Below are 21,859 nucleotides of genomic sequence, written 5' to 3'. Positions count from 1 at the left end.
GCTCCGAGTCTTATTATCTGGGTAAAATAAAACACTGATACAGATTTATAGTTTGTTTCCCCTCCTTACACTGTAGTTACACGTGACTATTAGGGATCTTGTCTGTATTAGAGTATACGAACCCCTGTAGCTCAGGAGGTAGTTCGACCCCCGCCTGGCCCGCATGCCTTTGGGCTACTAACCCTAAGTTGCTGTCTGACCCATCAGAGTATGGATGTGTGTGAATGTCAGTAAGCACTTAAAATCATAGAAAAAGGTGAATGTGACATGTTGTATAGAGCGCTCTGAGTACTCTGGGAGAGTAGAGAAGTGCTGTATAAGAATCAGTCCATTTACCTCCCGAAAGATCAAAAATAACCTGCTGAATATGTAAAAAAAATTAATATTAAAACAGAACTGAACAAAAAATGATGGTAAACTTTCAAAAAATAGAACCATAAATATAATTTCTGCATTCATAACCAGAAGTTTCTTTAAAATGACTCAACAGCGTCTCCAGGTTCACCTTTCAGCTGTCTGCACCTGTGAGTACTGTGTAACTAGAGTCCAGGACAGGAGGTCAGGATACTGATAATACTCTGCTCTTTAAAGTATTTGTTACTTGAAAAGATTTTGTGTGTTTTCTGTCTTATAAATAATTCTTTTATTTTGTCCCGTGGCTAATCACCGCATAAAAACACAGTCAGCAAACAGACAAACAGGAATCTCTTCATTCCCACGTTTACAGCATTTAGGGTTCAACTGTCTTCATTTGTAACAGAAGAGAGAAGAGCAGGAACCAACAGCTGCAGCTCAAAGTGATTTCTGTGAGTTCAGTGAAAGAAAGCAAAGTTTGCTGTCCTCTATGATGCAGCCTTTAACGTTAACATGTTGGATACTCATTAATTCAAATACTTGCAACATAATTTGTTCTCTCTCCATTCAAACTGTAACTATGTTATCAGTTTGATTTAGATACATGTGAGTGTTTCAGGTACTGAAAATATAATATGTATAACCTGGGACTTTATATTACAGTCATACGCTTCTATTGTTATAACTAATAAGGGATGTTAATCCTGAAACAGTGTCAATTAAAATGTGTCATAAATACAGTAAATATTTAATTCATTGTACACAAACAGTACACAGTACTATAAACCGGTTGCCATGAAGCAAACAGTAAGTCGTTCACAGTTACTGTAAAGTTCATGCGTTCGTGTATTTTAAAGGACGGTTACAGTAACACTTTATCGTCACGTTGACTCAACAATTAGTGAACAGGTGGTGACGTGTCAAGGCGTCGTGTGTTGTGATGTATATGGCGTGATGCTGATCTTCCTCCTGATGAACATCCATCTCTGGAGCGCCCTCCCCTCTGCTGCAGCTTCATAAAGGCAGCAGCCGCCGTGCAGAGTGACAGAACAGCCGGAGACTCATCCTGTCACGACCTTCACGTCGTACTCCTACCAGACGACTCTCTGATGCAGCCAGTGCCAAAGCAAGCTTACTGAACCATCACTATCAATTTCATATTTGTATCGCTGAAATCCAGAGAAGCATGTACGCCAGGAAGTCAGAAGGAAAGGAGCTTCGCAGAGGAAGGTCTTTGGACAACAGGACCGTCTCCAGCAGCTTTGGGAGAGGCTCGACAACCATCATATTCACTCTGAAAAACGAAGTCGGTGGTCTTATAAAGGCACTGAAACTTTTCCAGGTGAGGTTTCATTTTCTTTATGTTGACACAGATATGGTGTTTTCTGAGGATGCATGTGACTGGCCAGGAATGAATGTGATCAGAAGCTTTTACAGCATCTTCTTTGGGTGTGTGTGTGTTTGTGTGTGTTTGTGTGTGTGTGTTCGCAGGAAAAACACGTCAACCTCATCCACATCGAGTCCCGGAAGTCCAAACGAAGGAATTCAGACTTTGAGATCTTTGTGGACTGCCACACCGACCACGAGCAGTTCAAGGAGCTCACCGAGCTGCTCAGGAAGCACACGGACATCGTGGAGATCTCGCCGTTCGACGGCTCCGCTCTACCCGAGGACGGTACACCTTGTCGTACTTTGACTAAACAGTAGCTGTGATAGGAATGAGTTATTTCACAGGTCTGCGTGTGTCTTGACTGTGTTTCAGATGTGCCCGGTGTGCCGTGGTTCCCCAAGAAGATCTCAGACTTGGACCTGTGTGCAAACAGGGTTTTGATGTACGGCTCTGAACTTGATGCAGATCATCCGGTATGTGCGTCATCGGACAGAGCTCTGAAATGTAGCGTGAACTCGGTAACCGACTGAGGTTTTGCTGTTCCTGCAGGGATTTAAGGACAACATATACAGAAAACGAAGACAATATTTTTCTGATTTAGCTGTAAACTACAAACAGTGAGTTCCTCTTATGGATGTTTTCATTAATGAAGTTAATAATAAAAACCTAGAAGGGCTTTCATCCTTTAACTCCGTCTCTCACAGCGGTGAGCCCATCCCTCGTGTGGACTACACTGCAGAGGAGGTGCGTACCTGGGGCGTGGTGTTCAGGGAGCTCCACAAGCTGTACCCGAGCCACGCCTGCAGGGAGTACCTGAAGAACCTCCCACTGCTGACCAAGTACTGCAAATACAGCGAGGACAACATCCCCCAGCTGGAGGACGTCTCGCACTTCCTTAAAGGTAACCGTCAACAGTGTTGGTCAAGTTACTTGGAAAAGTGACCATTAACTAATTCCTGATTACGTCTCCAAAAAAGTAATCCCATTACTCTACTGATTACTTATTTTCAAAAGTAATTAGTTACTTAGTTACTTTTAAAAAACACGATACACAACCTGAATAGGTAATAAAGCGACCTTTCAGCCCAATTCTATTTTTTCTGCATGATCCATCATATAAAACTGAATCTAATGAAAAAGTCTCTTTAAAACGTGTCTTATTAGTTTGAATCTTTAACTTTATGCATCAAGGAAAAATTAAATCGTATGCAGCTGTCTTTGACTTGAAGAAATGTGTTTAACATTTAAACCTATTTTCTGCACATTCCAGCATTTAAAATAAAATAATTGTTTTGTGTTTACACTCTTTCTAATAGATGCAAGTAAAACAAAGCAGAAAATAAATAAAATCAAAAACTTAGCAGCACTGAGTCCTGTCGCTCTTAAATCTATTTTCACGTGTTTAGCAGGAGTGGTGCGGGTGGAGGTTTGCCCGGTGCAGGTGTGCCTCAGCGGTCATGCCAGCATTCTCGGTACTTGCTCAGAAGTTTAAGGTTTCATTTTCCACGCAGAGTGCACAGCAGACGCGAACGTTTGTGTTACTTTGTAAGGAATCAAACTCAAAGTAATGTGAGTACTTCCACGCTTTAAATGCTGCACGGTCGTACTCTCTCCCGCACTGCACATTATCCCTTGTTGAACTGCACACGTCTGTTACCACGAACTAATTACTTTTTTGCAATAGTAATCCCTTACTTTACTCGTTACTTTAAAAAGTAATCGGATTACAGTAATGTGTTACCTTAACGTGTTACTGCCCATCGCTGACCGTCAAATGCAAGCCAGGGCTCTAGACTAACTTTTTGTCACGGTTGCACTGGTGCGCCTAACTTTTTTTCTTAGTGCTGCAGTCTCTCAGTGCAAAATTTGGGCGCTTAACACTTTTTGGGGGGAAATTCAGTCCATAGAGACACTATTGATTTGTAAATGATTAACTAACAATCTTGTCAACACAAAGTTCTTTATTTGAAGCACATTTCTACCAGAAAGAGAAGTTACTGAAAAACTGCTTGTGCTTAAAGTGCGTTGGCACTCTTTGGTAATGTTGTAGACAATGTTAAACTTAATCATCACTCTGACGACCTGTTTGCTGCTGAAAGGCCGGGGGGAGAGGGGACACAGGGCATTTATCGCAGCTTATAATGTGTTTCTGGACACACTGCTGCTTTTTCAGCGCTCAGAGGTTGATGGCATCGTGTCAGAGCTGGCTATGAATTTCAGACAGATCAGACGGAGACATAACAAAAAAGTTATCAATCGTTCTTTTCATCTTTTTTATTACCCACAGCTACATCCACTCTGTCGGGCCTAGGCTGCTCACTAAGGTTGGGTATCATCACTGATTTCTATAATCCATTCGATTCCGATTCACGAGGTCCTGATTCGATTCAGTTTTGCCTCAGACAGTCAGAAACATTATAATTCTGATCATTTATTATAAAATTATGCAATATGGGTAATAAGCGAATGAATAACGCAAAAATTTAGATTTGAGATGGGAAACTGTTCTTGAAGTACACAGAGAGAGAGAGAGAGCTGTGCATGAAGTGTGATTTTATCGTGGTGGAAGCAAAACAGCAAAAGTCAGAGAAGATGTTTATCAACTGATGATGTTTATGACGATGACGTTTATCAAATGTGAAGCGTAGTTTGATCTTCTTTTGCTGCTGCTTCAGTGAATTTTGGTTGGAGAGACACAAAACCTGCAGCTCAGAATTGAGCACAAAAAAGACGTAAACAGTAAACACAAAGCGCGGACCGGCCGATGCATCAGGATCAGTGAGCTGTCGGCTTTCAGCCCCGACGGCGTGTCCGTGTACGGGCCGTCTGGTGAGAAAGCCGAGAAAGAGAACGCTGATTCTGAGGCGTCGGTCCGCTCTGTGTTTACGTCTTTGTGTGGAATCCGTGTACCTGCTCTCATTTACTGTTTGGTTGTTGTTGAAATGGTTTTGAGAGCTTTATCGCTTTATTCAAGCCACTCACCTCTCTCTATCTAGTGATGTGCGAATCATGAGCGAATCGTTCAATACTCGAGAATCACTTTACTGACTCGTGAATCATGATTCACAAAACGCCAACTGACTCACTGACTCATCCCTGTTGCTGTTAGCAAACTAATATCATTAGTAGAAATATATCTAACTTATAATTAAAATTGTGGGGGAAAAAACAACAGTCAAAAAAACATTAACTTAACAAAAACATTCCTGCTCTGAACTGGAAGAAAAAACCCTGAGTAGAAGCTCACATCAACACAATAGCTCCTCAGCTCACAGTAGCATCGCTCTGCTAACATGCTAACAGCACATTTGAGTTACTCACCCCCTCCCTTGCTGCGCTGAATCGTAGCATAAACGAATCACTCGTCTTAGCAGCAGGATTTACATGAAAAGAGAAACAAATTAAGTTTCAGTGAAAATGTAAATTTTTTGCACTCTCTGGTCAACTGACTCAGTGACTCAAATGACTCAAAATCCAATTCACTTTGGTGAGTGACTCATTCAAACTCGATTCAGTAAAAAGAATCGAATTTATCATCACTATCTCTATCCACCTGCACTCTCAACTGGATCACGGCCAATCAGAGAGGTCCCGCCCCTGGCTATCTCTGATTGGTTTAGACCACGATAGAGGCATAATGTCTGTCTGTTGTTGACCACACGGAGACTTTCAGAGTTCTGCGACGTAGGATTTTTTTTAGTTGCACCATTGAAAAATGTGGTCGCACCCTAGAGCCCTGCAAGCAGTTGTTTCCAAGCTGCTGAATATCTGAGCCAAAAACAAGGAGAGTGACACCGATGTTTCCCACTGCAGCTTTCAGGCACTTTTTCTGGTTTCGCACATAATGGGCAAAACCAGTTTGATTGTTTTGGAGCCTTTATCCTTCAAGGACCTGCAGTTCAAAAAGCGCCCCTCCGACATCCAAACCCATCTGTTCTCTGATTGGATTGTTACATTTGTGATTGACATGACATTGACCAATCAGCTGAAAGGAAGAAAAATAGGGTCAAAATTCGTACTTGTAACTTGAAGCTTGAGTGCAGAGTTTCACACGTATGTCCACACACAAATCTTTTTTACGCACACACAAATTCTTTTTATACATACAAATCCTGATTTACAAGTACAAAATATTTATGACCACAATTTGAGCCCATAAACCCCACAGCAGCCATATTGTTGGTCACATGATTTCATTAAAATGCTCCAACAGCACAACCAAGGTCCAGAGATCCAGTTAGCAGACAGCTAGCAGCTACAGCCACCTGTCACCACCATCAACCTGTCAGTCAAAGAGGCCACGCCCCCAATAATGCAAACTTAGAGCCTTAATACCATTTAAACATGTGAGTTATAAAATCGTCCTTAGTTATTATTAAGGGGGAATTATCTCTAGAGAACAAACAGTTTGTGTATCAGGCTGTAAACATGGTTATTTCTGCTGGAAAGTTTTAACATGGGAGTCTGTGGGGACTGACTCGCTGCTGCCTCTGCTGGCCGGTACATGAACTGCAGCTGTCATGGTAACCCTAATAACCCCTCTGCCTGCGTCCTTCCTGTTTTCTGTGTGGTTTGATCTTTGTGCCTCTGTTTTATTTTGACAGTTAAGTCCTTGTTACCTTTCTGTGTTTTTACTTCTATCCTTTGTTATTTTCTCCCATCCTCAGTACCCTCATCCTGGTGCCTGAGTCTTTGTCTAATCTTACTCCTCTTCAGTTCTGGCTTTCTTATTTTTGGTTAACTGGTCATCTTTTGGTCGCTGTTTAGATTAAGATGGACAGTGTGTGTGTGTGTGTGCGTGTGTGTGTGTGCGTGTGTGTGTGTGTGTGTGTGTGTGCGTGTGTGTGTGTGTGTTTGAGCAGAGTGCTCAGGCTTCATCATCAGGCCCGTTGCCGGTTACCTCTCCCCCAGAGACTTCCTGGCAGGCCTGGCCTTCAGAGTCTTCCACTGCACTCAGTATGTCCGCCACAGCTCAGAGCCTCTGTACACACCTGAACCGTGAGTGCACAAAGACACACACACACACACACACACACACACACACACACACACACACACACACACACACACACACACTATTATTTTGTTCATATTTCTAAAGCCTTGTGTGTGTGTGTGTGTGTGTGTGTGTGTGCGTGTGTGTGCTGCAGAGACACATGCCATGAGCTGCTGGGTCACGTGCCTCTGCTTGCCGAGCCCAGCTTCGCTCAGTTCTCTCAGGAGCTCGGTTTGGCGTCGCTTGGCGCTTCAGATGATGATGTAAACAAACTGGCCACGGTGAGTGCTGCAGCGCCGACTCACCCTAAATACACCTGGATGAGGCGGGAACAACATGGCTCCCCCCACATATGAAGGGATTGGCTCATAAGGCTGTCAAGTCAGTTTTATTACACAGAACATTTTAAAACCACAGAAGTTGAACCAAAGTGCTTTACATGGACACGTATCTGCAAACGAAGAACCAAAACAGCAAACGTCACAAAGGGTTAACAAAGTTCTCACAGTGTTACAGACAGAGCGCAAACAGAAAGCTGGAATGAAACCATGAGGGACCTCAGACATGACAGAAATAGGGCCTTAAATCTGATAGAAAGTTCTCAGTTCTTCTTAAGGGGACAGGAAGACTCAGGGCAGCAGTAGCAGGTGAGAGGTTGGGCTGATGACCTCAGTGAGCTGGAGGCAAAATATGGAGTTAGTGTTGTGAAGTGGGCGTGTCCTGAGTTGAACATGTCTAAATATTAAGGCAACTACCAATAGGAGTGAAACAGACCACTGACTGACACGTAAAGGTGAAGGACACCTGGATTAGGTGCTCTCAGGGTCTCCTCTCCCTCTCCCCGTAAGAATCGAGCTCCTGAGTAGCAGGCAATCCTCACAGAAACACGCCTGTTTATCTTACAGCTGTGGCAGCGTGTCATTGGCTGGTGCATGTATAGAGGTGCATGTACGTGGTTACCTGTCCTGTTAATCACCTGCTGAGCTCCTGCTCCAAACCTCTGCTGCATTTCTACATCTCCACCACCAGGTGACACCACCAGGCTTCTCATCAGTGAGGAACGAGCCAATCACAGCAATTCGTACTTACAGTATATTCAGAGTTCCTCATAATAAGCAGTGTTGCTCAGCAGCTGATGCATTTACAAAATTCTTCCTTCAGGTTCAAAATATTCATGTGAAAAGTTTGTTCAGGTGACTTTGAGCGATTCTCAGTGTGCGCTCGCCCCGGGGTGAACGTCCGCCCCCTGGTGGACCATTGTCCTTTATACTTCCACCTGGTTTATAATCTGGGTAGCTTGAACCCACCAAGGTCATCGTCAGTGACAGCCCCGCCCTAAACCTTCCTGTCCTGAGTCTTTGAATCAAGTCGAGTTTTATTGTCAACCCAACTGTATACACTCAGGTATACAGTGGGACGAAATATCGTCCTCCTGGATCGAAGGTGCAAACTGTGAAAATAAAAAAGAATAAGAATAAATTAATATAATCAAGACTCAAAACCGCTGATTGTCAGTATGCGTGTTGTCAAGAGATTTATTCTAAATGACACTTCTTCAGCTGAGAGTCTAAGAGGAGAAAACACACAAACAGACGCTGCAGTTTTAACTTGCAAGGGCGTTTCGCAGAGCGCTCACATCAGAGTGGGGCCCTGTGAAATGCACGCTCTGTTCTTGCACTTGTCTTTATTTATACACAAGAAAAATGAATAAATTTGACGTGAGCATGTGTGTGTGTGTGTGTGTGTGTGTGTGTGTGTGTGTGTGTGTGTGTGTGTGTGTGTGTGTGTGTGTGTGTGTGTGTGTGTGTGTGTGTGTGCGAGGTCAGGACTGCTTGTTTGACTTCTTACTATCGCTGTGGGAAGATTCAGATACAAATATCAGAACACGTTTCATAAAGAACAATCCGTCCAGAACAATGAAAATACGATCAGTTCTAAGCTAGGAAATGATCATCATGCAGCATTCTATCACAAGTAAACTTATATCATTAAAAGCTTATACTGACTAAAGAAATACAATATTCTACTGACACGTGTATACAGCATGCTGAGTTAGCGCTAATGTGATGCTGCTGAGCTCAACATGAACAGAAAACATGAAGAAGGATTCAGTAAATATAAATACTGGAACGAAATGTGAAAAACTAGAAGCAGATGATTTCAGTGAACTCACCTGTCCACAGTTTCATCCACACCAGGCTTTAATCTACCAAACAGACAGATGAGCGCTGCTGACTGAGCGCGTGCAGTGGCGCTCTGAGCTGATGTCGGTGTCCTCCTGTTTGTTCCAGTGTTACTTCTTCACTGTGGAGTTTGGGCTCTGTAAGCAGGACGGCAGGCTGAGGGCGTACGGCGCGGGGCTCCTCTCCTCCGTCAGTGAACTCCAGGTGACCTCCGACCTCCACACTGCACCTTCATCTGACGATTTTTAAAAGGACTCAGATTATTAGTGATTTTTGTGTTTTCTTAAACCCACTGAGTGGTTAAAAAAATCCACATGGCATAAAAACACCATCTTAAAACTCCTCCCATTTTTGTGTACTTGTATTTTACTTGAGTATTTCCAGGTTTTGATGCTTAAAACTTCAACATGTAAGATTTTACTTCACTGCACTCACGACTCGCTCTCAGTGTTTGGTTTTTGGTAGAAGCAGCACAGAGCGTCCTCCAGCTGACACCAACCGTTGCTAAGCTAGTTACCTGACGCAGCAGTCACCTGCGCTCAGGTTTCAGTAAGTTTGGACTCTATCTAAAACATCTGTGCACGTGTCTGTCTGTCCTCCTAGCACGCTTTGTCCAGCAGTGCCAACATCCTTCCTTTTGACCCCACGGTGACCTGCAACCAGGAGTGCATGATCACCACGTTTCAGCACGTTTACTATGTGGCCGACAGTTTTGAGGAAGCCAAGAACAAAATGAGGTGAGCTGCAAGTTTTCCCCACATGATGTGTGAGACGCACCGTGAACCCTGACCCTGTATGTCCCTGCTTGTCCCTGATTTTGGTTCTGAGCCGATGTGAGAGCTTCAGCTGAGGATGTAAAGTGTGTGCTGTGTCTGCAGGGAGTTTGCCAAGACCCTTCGACGTCCCTTCACGATACGCTACGACCCCTACACTCAGAGCGTGGACGTTCTGGAGGACACCAACAACATCAACAGCATGGTGAAGGACATCCGGCACGAGCTGGACATCGTCGAAGACGCTCTGAACCGACTCAGCAAAAAACTGCAGAGCGTGTAAAGAGGTGCTCACAGTAAAGCCGCTGACAGCCGAACACCGCTTCTATGCCTCTGCTTCTGCTCTGAATCTACTTCTGCTGCAACAAAGCCGACACCTCCTCCTGAGGGGGGAGGGGCCTCCTGAAACATTCGCTAGGACACATTTATTGTTTGTAGGCTGAGCTGTAAAAATGCGGCACGTGTGCCGTGATAATCTGTCTGTAATCATGTGAATTTGTGTGATGATCTATAAAATACACATAATCGTGTGTGAGAGTTCTGCAGTGATCTGATCCTGGTTCTGTTTGTGCTGCTGCTCAGTTACTGCGGCATTTAATGCGACACAGCACCCGTGTCCATTAGATCAGCTGCACACACCTACACGAGGCCTCACAACAACTTTTAAAGCAACAAAGTGTTGCTGGATGTGCAAAGAGCAGCATTTAGTTGTGCATGCTTCACACCAGCAGAGGGCGCCACTCAGCCACCCCACCAGTATCCACAGCAGAGTACCAGCAGCACCATAAAAGCACTTCGCTGGTTAAAAATAGCTCACAGATATATTGTCACAGAGCAGAACCTTCAGCTTGTGACTGGGAACAGATGTCAGTCGGTTAAATACCTCTGCTCATCTCCAGCTTCATCTTTTTATTCCTGGACTCTCTCTCCCAGAGCAGCTTTGCATGATTCATAGTTCAGAATAATCCTTCTTTACCTGCTGGGCCTCCTGCGACTCCTCAGCTCATCCCTTTAGCTCCTCCCCCTTTAAGATACATTTCTTTTTTCTTTTTTTTTCTTTTCTTTTTTGTTTGCCTGTCCCATTTGGTTCTTTAGCCATCAGAATTGTTGTCTGAAGACCAACAAGGATACCCAATGGATTTATTTTGCCAAATGGATCATCGTGGCATTGCCGTATTGGTCCATTTGGTCGATCTTTGTTTTTATTATTTATTATATTTTATTTTCAGATGTTACAGACGGGACAGACATGAGTGAGAGATAGGAAAGGGAGAAAGAAAGAGGAACGAAAGGAAAAACAGAAGGGGAGAGGGACAGTGAGAAAGGGGGGAGAAAAAAAATAAAAATCTCCTGGATCACCTGTTGAGAGAAGAATAGAAAACAAGCAAAAAAAAAAACAAAGCAACATACTAAACACAACACCATCGCATTAATCTAGCTAAGTGTAAACAGCAGTAAATACTAAATATTCAATGTTGTTGTGCAGCACGCAGGACAGATGTGCTTCGAAGTAGCAGCCAAGAAAGGTGTAATTTAAGTCTACGAGCAGTGAACACCCGTGTGCATACCTGTGTGGATCAGCGCGCTTGTATTCCAAAGGTTTCTCCATGTAATGATCTGCTAGAGGGTGTGGGGGGGCCACAGCCCCGTCCTCCAGGGTGTGAAGCAGGTATGGAGGAGATCAAAACTCCAGACATCCAGAGGCCCCCAGAACACAAGAGACCATGGAAGACCAACAGAGGGGCAGCCGCGCCACTGTCCCAGAAAGAGCTGAGGAGAGTCCCAGATGAGGGCTCACTCAGCAGCCGCGGAGCAGAAGCCAGGGGGAGTTGCAGTGACGCGCCCGTGAGCTCCCCCGGCCGCCAGCTGTGCCTGAGTGACCGAGCCCCAGGCCGAGAGGCCGGGGGCACCCCACCTCCGAAGGGGCCCGAGCGAGCCCCAGGCTCCAGGCCCCGATAAGCGGCCGCCAAGGAGTGAGCCGGTGTGTACCTGGACGCCCATCCCCGGACACAAAGAACCACCAACGCACCGATGTCTGAGGGAGTCCGCCACCGGCAGGGGAAGTGGTGGGTGGAGATAGGCCTCCAAACCTTGGAGGGCCTGAGGTGTCCCCAGAGAGGTGGCGTCTGACACCCAACCTGACATATAGACACAGACATACAGGCACACACAGATACAAACATCCATTCCCACCCTCATGCTCTCATATGCACTTACTCCACACTCAACCAACGTGGAGACAGACATAAAGAGACGCTGTACACACGATCACACTCCCCAAGCGTACTCTACAAATCGGGTCTAGGTACCCTTGCCCCTGGAGGGGGGAACTGCACCCAGACCCAGGTGGTGTTACCCTTTTTCCTGCGGTGGGGAGAGGCAGACCGCCCCGACTCCGCAGCAGCAGGGAGGCCCCACACTCCAGACCGCAGTCGGACGGCCAACTCCACCTAGCCCCCCCGCTCCAGTAGGCCGCAGAGAATGGGGGTGAGAGAAGACTCCAAACTTCCCTCCACCCGCTCATTGTAATGTTGATGCATGTGTGTTCTAAGGTGCATTTAAAACCCAGGAGGGCATGGAGCTACCTGCCAGAGAGCAGCAGGTAAGCGCATAGTCCCTCCTGCTAGCCCTCAATGTCTACGTGTATTTAAAATTGAGAGGTGGGCAACGATGCCAGGGGTGGGGTGTACACCCTGATGGTACTTTGGACTCCGTGATTGTGCCCACCCCCAAGATCCTATATGTATGTGTAATGAGAGTGTGAATAATGTGAATGTCTAAGTTGTGGGATAAAATTGAGGCAGAGGCAGCCAGAAGGGGACAGGGGGGGGGGGTAGCCTCCTCTGCACCCTGGTGACATACCCCTACTCCAAGGCCCTGCATGTGTGGGTGGTTGTGGAGGAGCGGGAAGAGGGAGGCAGCTGGAGATGGGGAGGGAAGGAAGGGAGGGGCAGGTAAGATACATTTCTTATGTAAACCAAAAGGTTTGAACGGCGGGTGGGTGTGGCTCCTATTCCCTCTGTGACATCAGACAGGTCGAAGAATAGAAAGCGTTTAGAGCAGCTGGGTTTGGGCTCAGAAACGTATTATTAGAAACTTTGTGCTTCTGATAACGAGTGAAGGTAAAGATTTTGTATGTAGTTCTTTTCTTATATGAAACCTTATTAGGGTGTTCCTGCAAAAAACAGCCTAAAGTTACATTTTAAAAACATGTTTCACTTCACGCTTGACTGAAAGTTTGATACCAAACTTTTAAATGTGGCCTGTACATCACTTCAGGTATATCACAGTTAAAATACTGTGTGTATAATCAGACCGATGCAAACTGGAAGGATGCTTCACACCAACAGGAAACACTGACCAATCATTTAAAGTCCTGTCACTGACTGTGATGCTCATCAGAGACTACGAGCTCACATGTAGAAGGACAGAGTCCACAAAGAGCCCTTAAAGTCAGCAGTGAGAGCTGCCAGGAGCCTGAAAGGACGCTAACACAGCGCTGCACGTCCCGAGCTGATTGGTGGATCTTTGGTGGAGGCAGCTAAAAAGCCAGCGGTGTCATATTAAAGGGAAAAACTGAAGTTTGTGTACAAGGTCCAGTGTTCAGAGAAGCTGGACTGTTAGTGCTCGTTCTATTCAGCAAAGAGTCAAATTTAAACAGCAGCGAGAGAAAATGGTTGACATGAAGTTGTGGCTTTGATATATGAGAGCCGTGCTTGTTGTTAGGAATCACTGAGTATTGAAGTCAAGAATGAATATTATCTGTTCAAATATCATCACGTCCACATCCTGCACAGCTTATCCACCGTGCTTCATCCTGATACCTGAAGTTATGGAGACGAGGAGGCGAAGCTCTTCAGCATTTCAGTCGTTTCTCAGGAGAACTTCAGGATTTACTGGAGTCTCTGAGTTTGCTCACCCTGAGACGAAACCTCACCTGGCAGGTGGCTGACCCCTCCCCTCCTGCCTGACTCTCTGTTTCACATCCTGTGAATCTCACAGCTCGTATCAGAGTTTACATCTCTCCAAACATGAAATATTTGTGACATAAAACACAGCTGACTTTCTAATCGATCAGTGATCAATGACAGGACAGAGGAAGTGATCACGGAGGATTTATTCTGAACTCTGAACCGACCAGTATTCATAATTCTGGCCTCGCTAAAAATGTCTCTGCTCTTTATTTATCGGTCGCCATGGTGACTCATTGACGGCTTTGTGATCAGAGTCGCCTGAAAAACAGGAACAGAAAACTCTGAGTTTAAATTTAGACTCAGAACAGGGCTGCACGCACACACACACACACACACACTGCTCACAAACCAAAGGTCAGAGGTCATCTCTCAGTCTCTGTCAACAGCAGAAAAAAGACAAACCAGTGACTCCAACAACACAGCAGAGTCCAGGACAAAGTCCCCCAGTGTTACTGCAAACAGCTGCTTACAAACCCACAGCTGGAAGGTGATTGGCTACAGCGTTCCTCGTCCACCCAAAGCACGAAGGGGGGTGGAACTACACCCAACGGCTGAAGAGCAGCACACCACCTGTCTGATCAAACTGCTGCGTCACGTGGAAGAGCCCAAACATGCCGACAGCTTCAGTTTATCAGACGCTCGTCTCTCCTGGAGCATCTCGAGACGCTCTATTGACTATTAGCTGTTGCACAAACAAATCGCTTCCTGTGCTCATGAGGTGATGTTGGAGATCAGATAAAGTTTATCACATATTGTTGATTTCCTGTGGCCAGTAGGAGGAGCCATGATTGTGTCTCGGTGCTGCTGAGCAGATGTTTCTGCTCTGACTCTTACCAGACTTGAATTTGAACATCTTCAGGTGTCGTAGGAAAACCCCGACTTCACCACGCAGGCGCTCGGATGACAAGGAACAAATATGGAGTCAGTGTGTTAAAGAAGAACAGCTGGAAAACAAACGGAGGCTTTTCTTTTCATACATGTGCATAAACGACAGAGCCACGGCTGCTTTACCTGAAGCCACGTGTGCAGGAAGAACTGCAGATTGTGTCATTTCCACCACTTCTGTGCATGTGCAGGATCTGGAGCATCATCCGGGCCCAGCATGTGACTCATTTTTGTAAACAATCATGAAAAACACTCTTTACACTTTCAGAGCTCGAGTCACTTTGTACACGAACCGCACAAACCTGAATCCACAGTGGGTGTATTTTAGATACGCACGTGTGGATGTGACAAAGCCCCGTACAGCTCAATCAACATGAAACTGAAAGCTGAAGCTCAGCCAGCCAGAGAGAAATCCCCCTGGACTCCAAACCTTCCAGCCGGAACCCGGGAATAATGTTTGACTCACATTTTAAGTTGCTCATGAGTCATGTGGGAACTGCCACTAAATCTGCTTTTCAGTCATCAGAGACAAACTGATGCATGCCGTCATATCCAGCTGTGACGCACCTCAAAATGTACGTAAAACTTGGATTCAGGGCTGAGTCAGACCTCTCACGCTGTCACGTCAATGACTCCAAATCCTTTTACTTGTTTTGAAGCACTTCGTGGTCTCGGTATCTGTAGGGAACGACGAGAGGACACAACAGGACACTAGCCAGATAAAGTAAGAAAGATAAGCTTTCATTAGGCTGACAGCAAAAATTCAACAGGACGAAGCAAAAAAACAAAATCCAGAAACAAGGAGACAAACAGAGGAAGGAAAAGACAAAATAAATCAGGGATGAACATTTCAAATGTAAAGAGATTTCTCAGACAGAAGCCACGACAACTGTGGAACATGGTTGTATCACACACACACACATTTATATATATACACACACAGCGGTCCCCGTAGGTGGACTGGTCGGTAAGCCCAATGGTGATTTTTTGTTTTTATGGGCCAGATGCTGGGAGATGTATAGAAATCCATTATTGTACATAGTAATTTTTTTAGGGTCCCATCATAATTTCTTCAGAAGTAAGTACTGTACAGGGAGTGCAGAATTATTAGGCAAGTTGTATTTCTGAGGAATAATTTTATTATTGAACAACAACCATGTTCTCAATGAACCCAAAAAACTCATTAATATCAAAGCTGAATGTTTTTGGAAGTAGTTTTTAGTTTGTTTTTAGTTTTAGTTATTTTAGGGGGATATCTGTGTGTGCAGGTGACTATTACTGTGCATAATTATTAGGCAACTTAACAAAAAACAAATATATGCCCATTTCAATTATTTATTTTTACCAGTGAAACCAATATAACATCTCCACATTCACAAATATACATTTCTGACATTCAAAAACAAAACAAAAACAAATCAGCGACCAATATAGCCACCTTTCTTTGCAAGGACACTCAAAAGCCTGCCATCCATGGATTCTGTCAGTGTTTTGATCTGTTCACCATCAACATTGCGTGCAGCAGCAACCACAGCCTCCCAGACACTGTTCAGAGAGGTGTACTGTTTTCCCTCCTTGTAAATCTCACATTTGATGATGGACCACAGGTTCTCAATGGGGTTCAGATCAGGTGAACAAGGAGGCCATGTCATTAGTTTTTCTTCTTTTATACCCTTTCTTGCAGCCACGCTGTGGAGTACTTGGACGCGTGTGATGGAGCATTGTCCTGCATGACAATCATGTTTTTCTTGAAGGATGCAGACTTCTTCCTGTACCACTGCTTGAAGAAGGTGTCTTCCAGAAACTGGCAGTAGGACTGGGAGTTGAGCTTGACTCCATCCTCAACCCGAAAAGGCCCCACAAGCTCATCTTTGGTGATACCAGCCCAAACCAGTACTCCACCTCCACCTTGCTGGCGTCTGAGTGGGACTGGAGCTCTCTGCCCTTTACCAATCCAGCCACGGGCCCATCCATCTGGCCCATCAAGACTCACTCTCATTTCATCAGTCCATAAAACCTTAGAAAAACCAGTCTTGAGATATTTCTTGGCCCAGTCTTGACGTTTCAGCTTGTGTGTCTTGTTCAGTGGTGGTCGTCTTTCAGCCTTTCTTACCTTGGCCATGTCTCTGAGTATTGCACACCTTGTGCTTTTGGGCACTCCAGTGATGTTGCAGCTCTGAAATATGGCCAAACTGGTGGCAAGTGGCATCTTGGCAGCTGCACGCTTGACTTTTCTCAGTTCATGGGCAGTTATTTTGCGCCTTGGTTTTTCCACACGCTTCTTGCGACCCTGTTGACTATTTTGAATGAAACGCTTGATTGTTCGATGATCACGCTTCAGAAGCTTTGCAATTTTGAGACTGCTGCATCCCTTTGCAAGATATCTCACTATTTTTGACTTTTCTGAGCCTGTCAAGTCCTTCTTTTGACCCATTTTGCCAAAGGAAAGGACATTGCCTAATAATTATGCACACCTGATATAGGGTGTTGATGTCATTAGACCACACCCCTTCTCATTACAGAGATGCACATCACCTAATATGCTTAATTGGTAGTAGGCTTTCAAGCCTATACAGCTTGGAGTAAGACAACATGCACGAAGAGGATGATGTGGACAAAATACTCATTTGCCTAATAATTCTGCACTCCCTGTATATGATGCCAGTATTTCCCACATTTTCTAGATACTGCACCAGTACTGTGTGTAAAATGCCATCAAAAAGTCAGTTTTATTCTTTCTCACCTGTCTTTCTGTCACTTTTCACTTTTTAAAGGTTGCCATGTTAGAAAGAATATTTTGCCCTGTCATGCTGTTTATTGATGTGGCAAATGAATGGTTTATGCAAATATATCTAAATCTGTCATCAGTAATGATCATGTCTCACCTCTAGTCTTCTCTGTCTCAATGTCAGGTTTTCACCATGTGTTGTAGATAGTTCAGGAGGTTAACTCGACCAACAGTCTACTTTCAGGTACTGTTTAGAATACCAGAATAGGGAGGATGGTGCAGGTTTAAGTTTATTAGACTGATGCATATATACCAACAAGACAGCGTCCATCACTGTGACAACAGCGTTTGTTCTCAATCAAAGGCTTTATGGTTTTTCCTTTAATACCTGGTGGGCCGATGTTTTGTCCCAGTCCAGCCCTGGCGGTCTATATCGCGGTTCATCTTTCGCAGCCTCGCTGTTTCGCTGATTTTTTTGTGCAATTTTGCATACTTTTCCCCCTTTTGTCTTTTTTTATACAGCGCATTGTGTTCTGCGTCCTGATTGGCTGTGGACCACTGTCCATTAGGGGTGCAACGATACACAAAATTCACGGTTCGGTTCGGTTCGATACTTTGGTGTCACGGTTCGATATTTTTTCGATACAAAAAAATGTTCATGCCTTTTTAATTTGTCATTTATTAAAATTATAAATATATATTTTAACTCAAAAGTACAGTTTTTAAATTTAACCCTAACCCTTGTGCGTGTTTTTTATTTTCACAGCGAATGCGCACCTGCGGACCACTTATGTGCAGCCCTGGTTATTTAGCTCGTCATATTGCAGCCACAGAAATTCTTTTGTCCATGAAACCATAAAGCTGCACTTTCTTTTTGCCTCATAGTCTGATTTGTCATAACTTCTCCGTTTTGTGGTAAGCTTTTCTTTGGCTGTCACTTCTTCACCCTGACCTGTCTTATTTGGCTCAGCAGAACTGAAATGCTTTTACACACGCACTCACATAAGCTCAGCGATTCTCTGCGCGATCAACCTCTCACATGTTTAAGCTGTGGGAGATTTCACTTGTCATGTTTGCATAGTAAGCTAACGATTAATAAGACGATGTCAGAGGAATTGGTGCACAAATTATCATCACTCACAGATCAGTGCTGTCGCTCTCTATACACAGTTCGCACGATTGCAAAGTGAAAGCAAAAAACAAGCGCAAATTCAAACGCGACTTCAATATGTCACATATTGACAGTGGCTCACCGATGCCAATGACATAATTACCCAGCTACATTTCTGAAAGAATGCAAAAGCATTGACATATATTTTTCCTACAATAGCCCGACGGGCAGGGCAGAGATAGATTTTGGTAGCCCGACTGAAAAAATCGCTAGCTCCGGGACGTCGGGCTAGCGATATTGCAAGCCCTGTATCTGATTGAGGAATCACTCATCTTTGGAAAAGAGAGTTTATTACAGAGAAATGGCTCTTTCCAAAATAAAAGCTATACTATCCGCTTCTTCTGGGCTATATTCTCAGCAGCATAAGGAGAATCATGTGCTAACAGCTGTCTAAATGACTCGGCTAAAGTTAGTAGCATGCTTGTTGTTTTTGTCTTTGCACTAGGATGATGTCGGCGTAAATGTGCAGTCATATTCGTTGTGTTCCCACTAGTGCTTTCAGGTTAATCTCGTTGAAATGACCTTAACGCCTCAACACGGCAAATCTACGTTAACGAGCTACCGCCGATCGCTCCGTGCATGGGGCTAGACGGCCAACACGTTAACGAGCTAACTGCGCTAACACACTAGTTCCCACCCATGTAATTGAGCATTGCATGGCACATCCAACATACTGTTTTACTTTAGTCCATGACTCGCTTACCTTCAGGGTCATACGTCACATGAAAACCAAAATAATTCCAAACGCCAGATCTGAATGAGGGTGGGGGAGGTCCATGTTGTAAGGAGAGCTTAACTTCTGTCTCGCTAGCTTGCCCTGTGATCTTCCTTCTGACTATGCTGTCTGTGTTGAGCGCTCAGTGGATCTGCGCTCGACAGCGCAGCGTAGGCGGAGTAGTCGAACACAGATTCACTGAGCGCTCAACACAGACAGCATCGTCAGAAGGAAAATTGATAAAATAAATTACAAATGTTGTATTGTACGATACATATGCGTACCGAACCGAAAGCACTGTATCGAACGGTTCAATATTGATACGAATATCGTTGCACCCCTACTGTCCATCAGTCCCGTGCACGTGTCTCCTGTACAGCACAGAGTGCGTTCAGCTCGTCACATTTACATAAATCTTCCATCCTAACAGTGTGACTCATAAGTGCTGGACTGTACGTTTGTCAGTCTTCTCCCCAACAAGCACAACAATGTTGACGAGACGTCGTCACGTGCGGGTGTCTTTGGTTTCATCCTGTAATGCTGGACTTGTTTGTTTGTTTTTTACGAAGGTTTGAACTTTGAGCGTATAAACAAGAGAGAAAACTGAAAATGTTCATGCCTGTCTGAGAAAAGTGTCTAAAGTGTGTAGTGACGGGTTTTACAGCCTTAAAACATCTGTAATCATTGTAAATAAAGTCGGCTACTTCGCGGGTTTCAGTTATTGTGGGTTATTTTTAGAACGTAACTCCTGCTCTAAAAACAAAACAACCCAATACACACACACACACACACACACACACACACACACACACACACACACACACACACACAATACAGCAGCCTGAATATTGAAACTCTCACTCTGGGCCAAAAAGGCTAACATGTGGTCATGGAGCCAACCACATTAAAGGGTTTAAACACAGACACACACACACACACACATATATATATATGCAGGAAGCTCCTGAGGATGTTTTACCAGTCAGTGGTTGCTGGAGTACTTTTCTATGCTGTGGTGTGCTGGGGGAGCAGCACAGCAAAGAAGGACTCATCCAGGCTGGAGAAACTGATCAGGAGGGCTAGCTCTGTGGTCGGCATGAAGCTGGACACTCTGGTGACAGTGGCAGAGAAAAGGACATTAAAGAAACTGATGGACATTATGAACAATGCTGGGCATCCTCTGCACACGGCCATAAACAACCAGAAGAGTCTGTTCAGTGACAGGTTGCTTCTCCCCAAGACAAGAACTAACAGACTTAAAAACTCCTTTGTCCCACACGCCATCAGACTGTTTAACTCCTCTCTGGAGGGGAGAGGGAGGGGAGACAGGAGGACAAAGGAGGGGGGAACAACTAAGCTGTAGTGCCTCTTCACCTTTTCACACTTTTCTCTTCTTTCTCAGGAGACTGAAAAGATTCGGCATGAGCCCCCGCATCCTCAGGACCTTCTATCACTGTGCCATTGAGAGCATCCTCACTGGATGCATCACCACCTGGTATGGCAACAGCACCGCCTACAACTGCAAAGCTCTCCAGCGAGTAGTGCGGTGCTCTGAACGGATAATTGGAGGTGAGCTTCCCTCCCTCCAAGACATCTACAGGAAGCGCTGCCTGAGGAAAGCGGGGAGGATCATCAAGGACTCCAGTCACCCCAGCCATAAACTGTTCAGACTGCTTCCATCAGGAAGGAGGTTCTGCAGCATCCGGTCCCGTACCAGCAGACTGAGAGACAGCTTCTTCCATCAGGCCATCAGACTGCTGAACACGTCATAGACACCTCAGCTTCACTACTGGAACTTCAACATTATGCACTCCACACTGTACAGTAATGCCACTGTTTTGCACATATTCAACTCTGTATATTTTATATATTTTATTATTATTATTATTATTATTATTATTATTTTATTTTATTTTTTTACTATTTAATTTGTAAAAATGTGTATACACACACACACACACACACACACACACACACGTAGGAAAATATTTAGTATACACATCCAGAAATGCATACACTATTATATATTGTACATATATTTATTAGTTTCAGGTTGGCCATTCTTGTATTTTGCTCGTTTGTGTTGTTGTGTTTGCACATCTCTGTTGCTTGTGGGGCTCGCACACAAGAATTTCATTCGCATGTGACAATAAAAAGTGATTTGATTTGATTTGATTTGACCTCACTGTACAATACCTTGTGCAATACTTTTTGTAAATAGTCAACAGTGCAATAGACTCAATACTTGAAATGTGCAATTCACTTGTATTTTTATTTTTTATTCCTATTTATTCTATTTATCCCCTTTGTATATTTTATTTATATTTGTCTCTGTATTTATATATATGTGTGTGTGTGTGTGTGTGTGTGTGTATATATATATATAACAGTTCTGTAACTGTAACTTCTGTCGTTGCTGTGCTTTTTTTGGAAGTCGAATTTCCCAGAGGAACCCACCCGAGGGATTAATAAAGTTCTATCTTATCTTATCTTATCTTATCTTATATATGTGTGTGTGTGTGTGTGTGTGCATGTGTGTGTGTTATATTGTGTAACCCTGTGATTCATGCGCAGCTCTTTGGTCAGTGTTGTTGTTTTAAATGTGTTTCCAGATAAATTTGGATAAAGAGAAAGAGACGAAACATAAACGAGGCAGAAATAATCGAGTGGTTTAAAAAATGCTTTAGTTT

General features: G+C 44.3%; 1 protein-coding gene and 1 long non-coding RNA gene across 3 annotated transcripts; one reads left to right on the top strand and one right to left on the bottom strand.

Annotated features, from left to right (window-relative positions):
• The first annotated feature begins 1,004 nt into the window (after positions 1–1,004).
• On the top strand, positions 1,005–10,594 carry LOC113027654 (tryptophan 5-hydroxylase 1-like). 2 transcript variants are annotated; one of them, XM_026177318.1, is made up of 10 exons: positions 1,005–1,696; positions 1,846–2,029; positions 2,117–2,217; positions 2,294–2,361; positions 2,449–2,645; positions 6,607–6,742; positions 6,895–7,021; positions 9,032–9,127; positions 9,527–9,660; positions 9,802–10,594. In XM_026177318.1, exons 1-10 carry the CDS (start codon positions 1,541–1,543, stop codon positions 9,977–9,979), a joined length of 1,377 nt encoding a protein of 458 aa, XP_026033103.1. In that variant the 5' UTR covers positions 1,005–1,540; the 3' UTR covers positions 9,980–10,594. The 2 variants fall into 2 exon arrangements, with proteins under 2 accessions (XP_026033103.1, XP_026033110.1); XM_026177325.1 differs by having other exon boundaries at positions 2,078–2,217.
• Positions 7,113–8,987, bottom strand: LOC113027665 (uncharacterized). Its single transcript, XR_003273113.1, has 2 exons — positions 8,914–8,987; positions 7,113–8,190 (listed from the first exon to the last, which is right to left on the bottom strand). It is a non-coding gene; the product is annotated as an uncharacterized LOC113027665 (long non-coding RNA).
• Positions 10,595–21,859: the final 11,265 nt, after the last annotated feature.

The sequence above is a fragment of the Astatotilapia calliptera genome, chromosome 1, assembly GCF_900246225.1.
Source record: "Astatotilapia calliptera chromosome 1, fAstCal1.2, whole genome shotgun sequence".
Lineage (NCBI taxonomy): Eukaryota > Metazoa > Chordata > Actinopteri > Cichliformes > Cichlidae > Astatotilapia > Astatotilapia calliptera.
This window is presented reverse-complemented; position numbering and strand designations above follow the sequence as displayed.

Bases quoted from the DNA above. Each gene is read 5' to 3' on its own strand.
- LOC113027654 (XM_026177325.1), top strand. From the start codon at position 1,541: ATGTACGCCAGGAAGTCAGAAGGAAAGGAGCTTCGCAGAGGAAGGTCT. The intron at 2,030-2,077 runs GTACACCTTGTC...GATAGGAATGAG, and splicing joins CTCCGCTCTACCCGAGGACG to TTATTTCACAGGTCTGCGTG. The intron at 2,362-2,448 runs GTGAGTTCCTCT...CGTCTCTCACAG, and splicing joins TTAGCTGTAAACTACAAACA to CGGTGAGCCCATCCCTCGTG.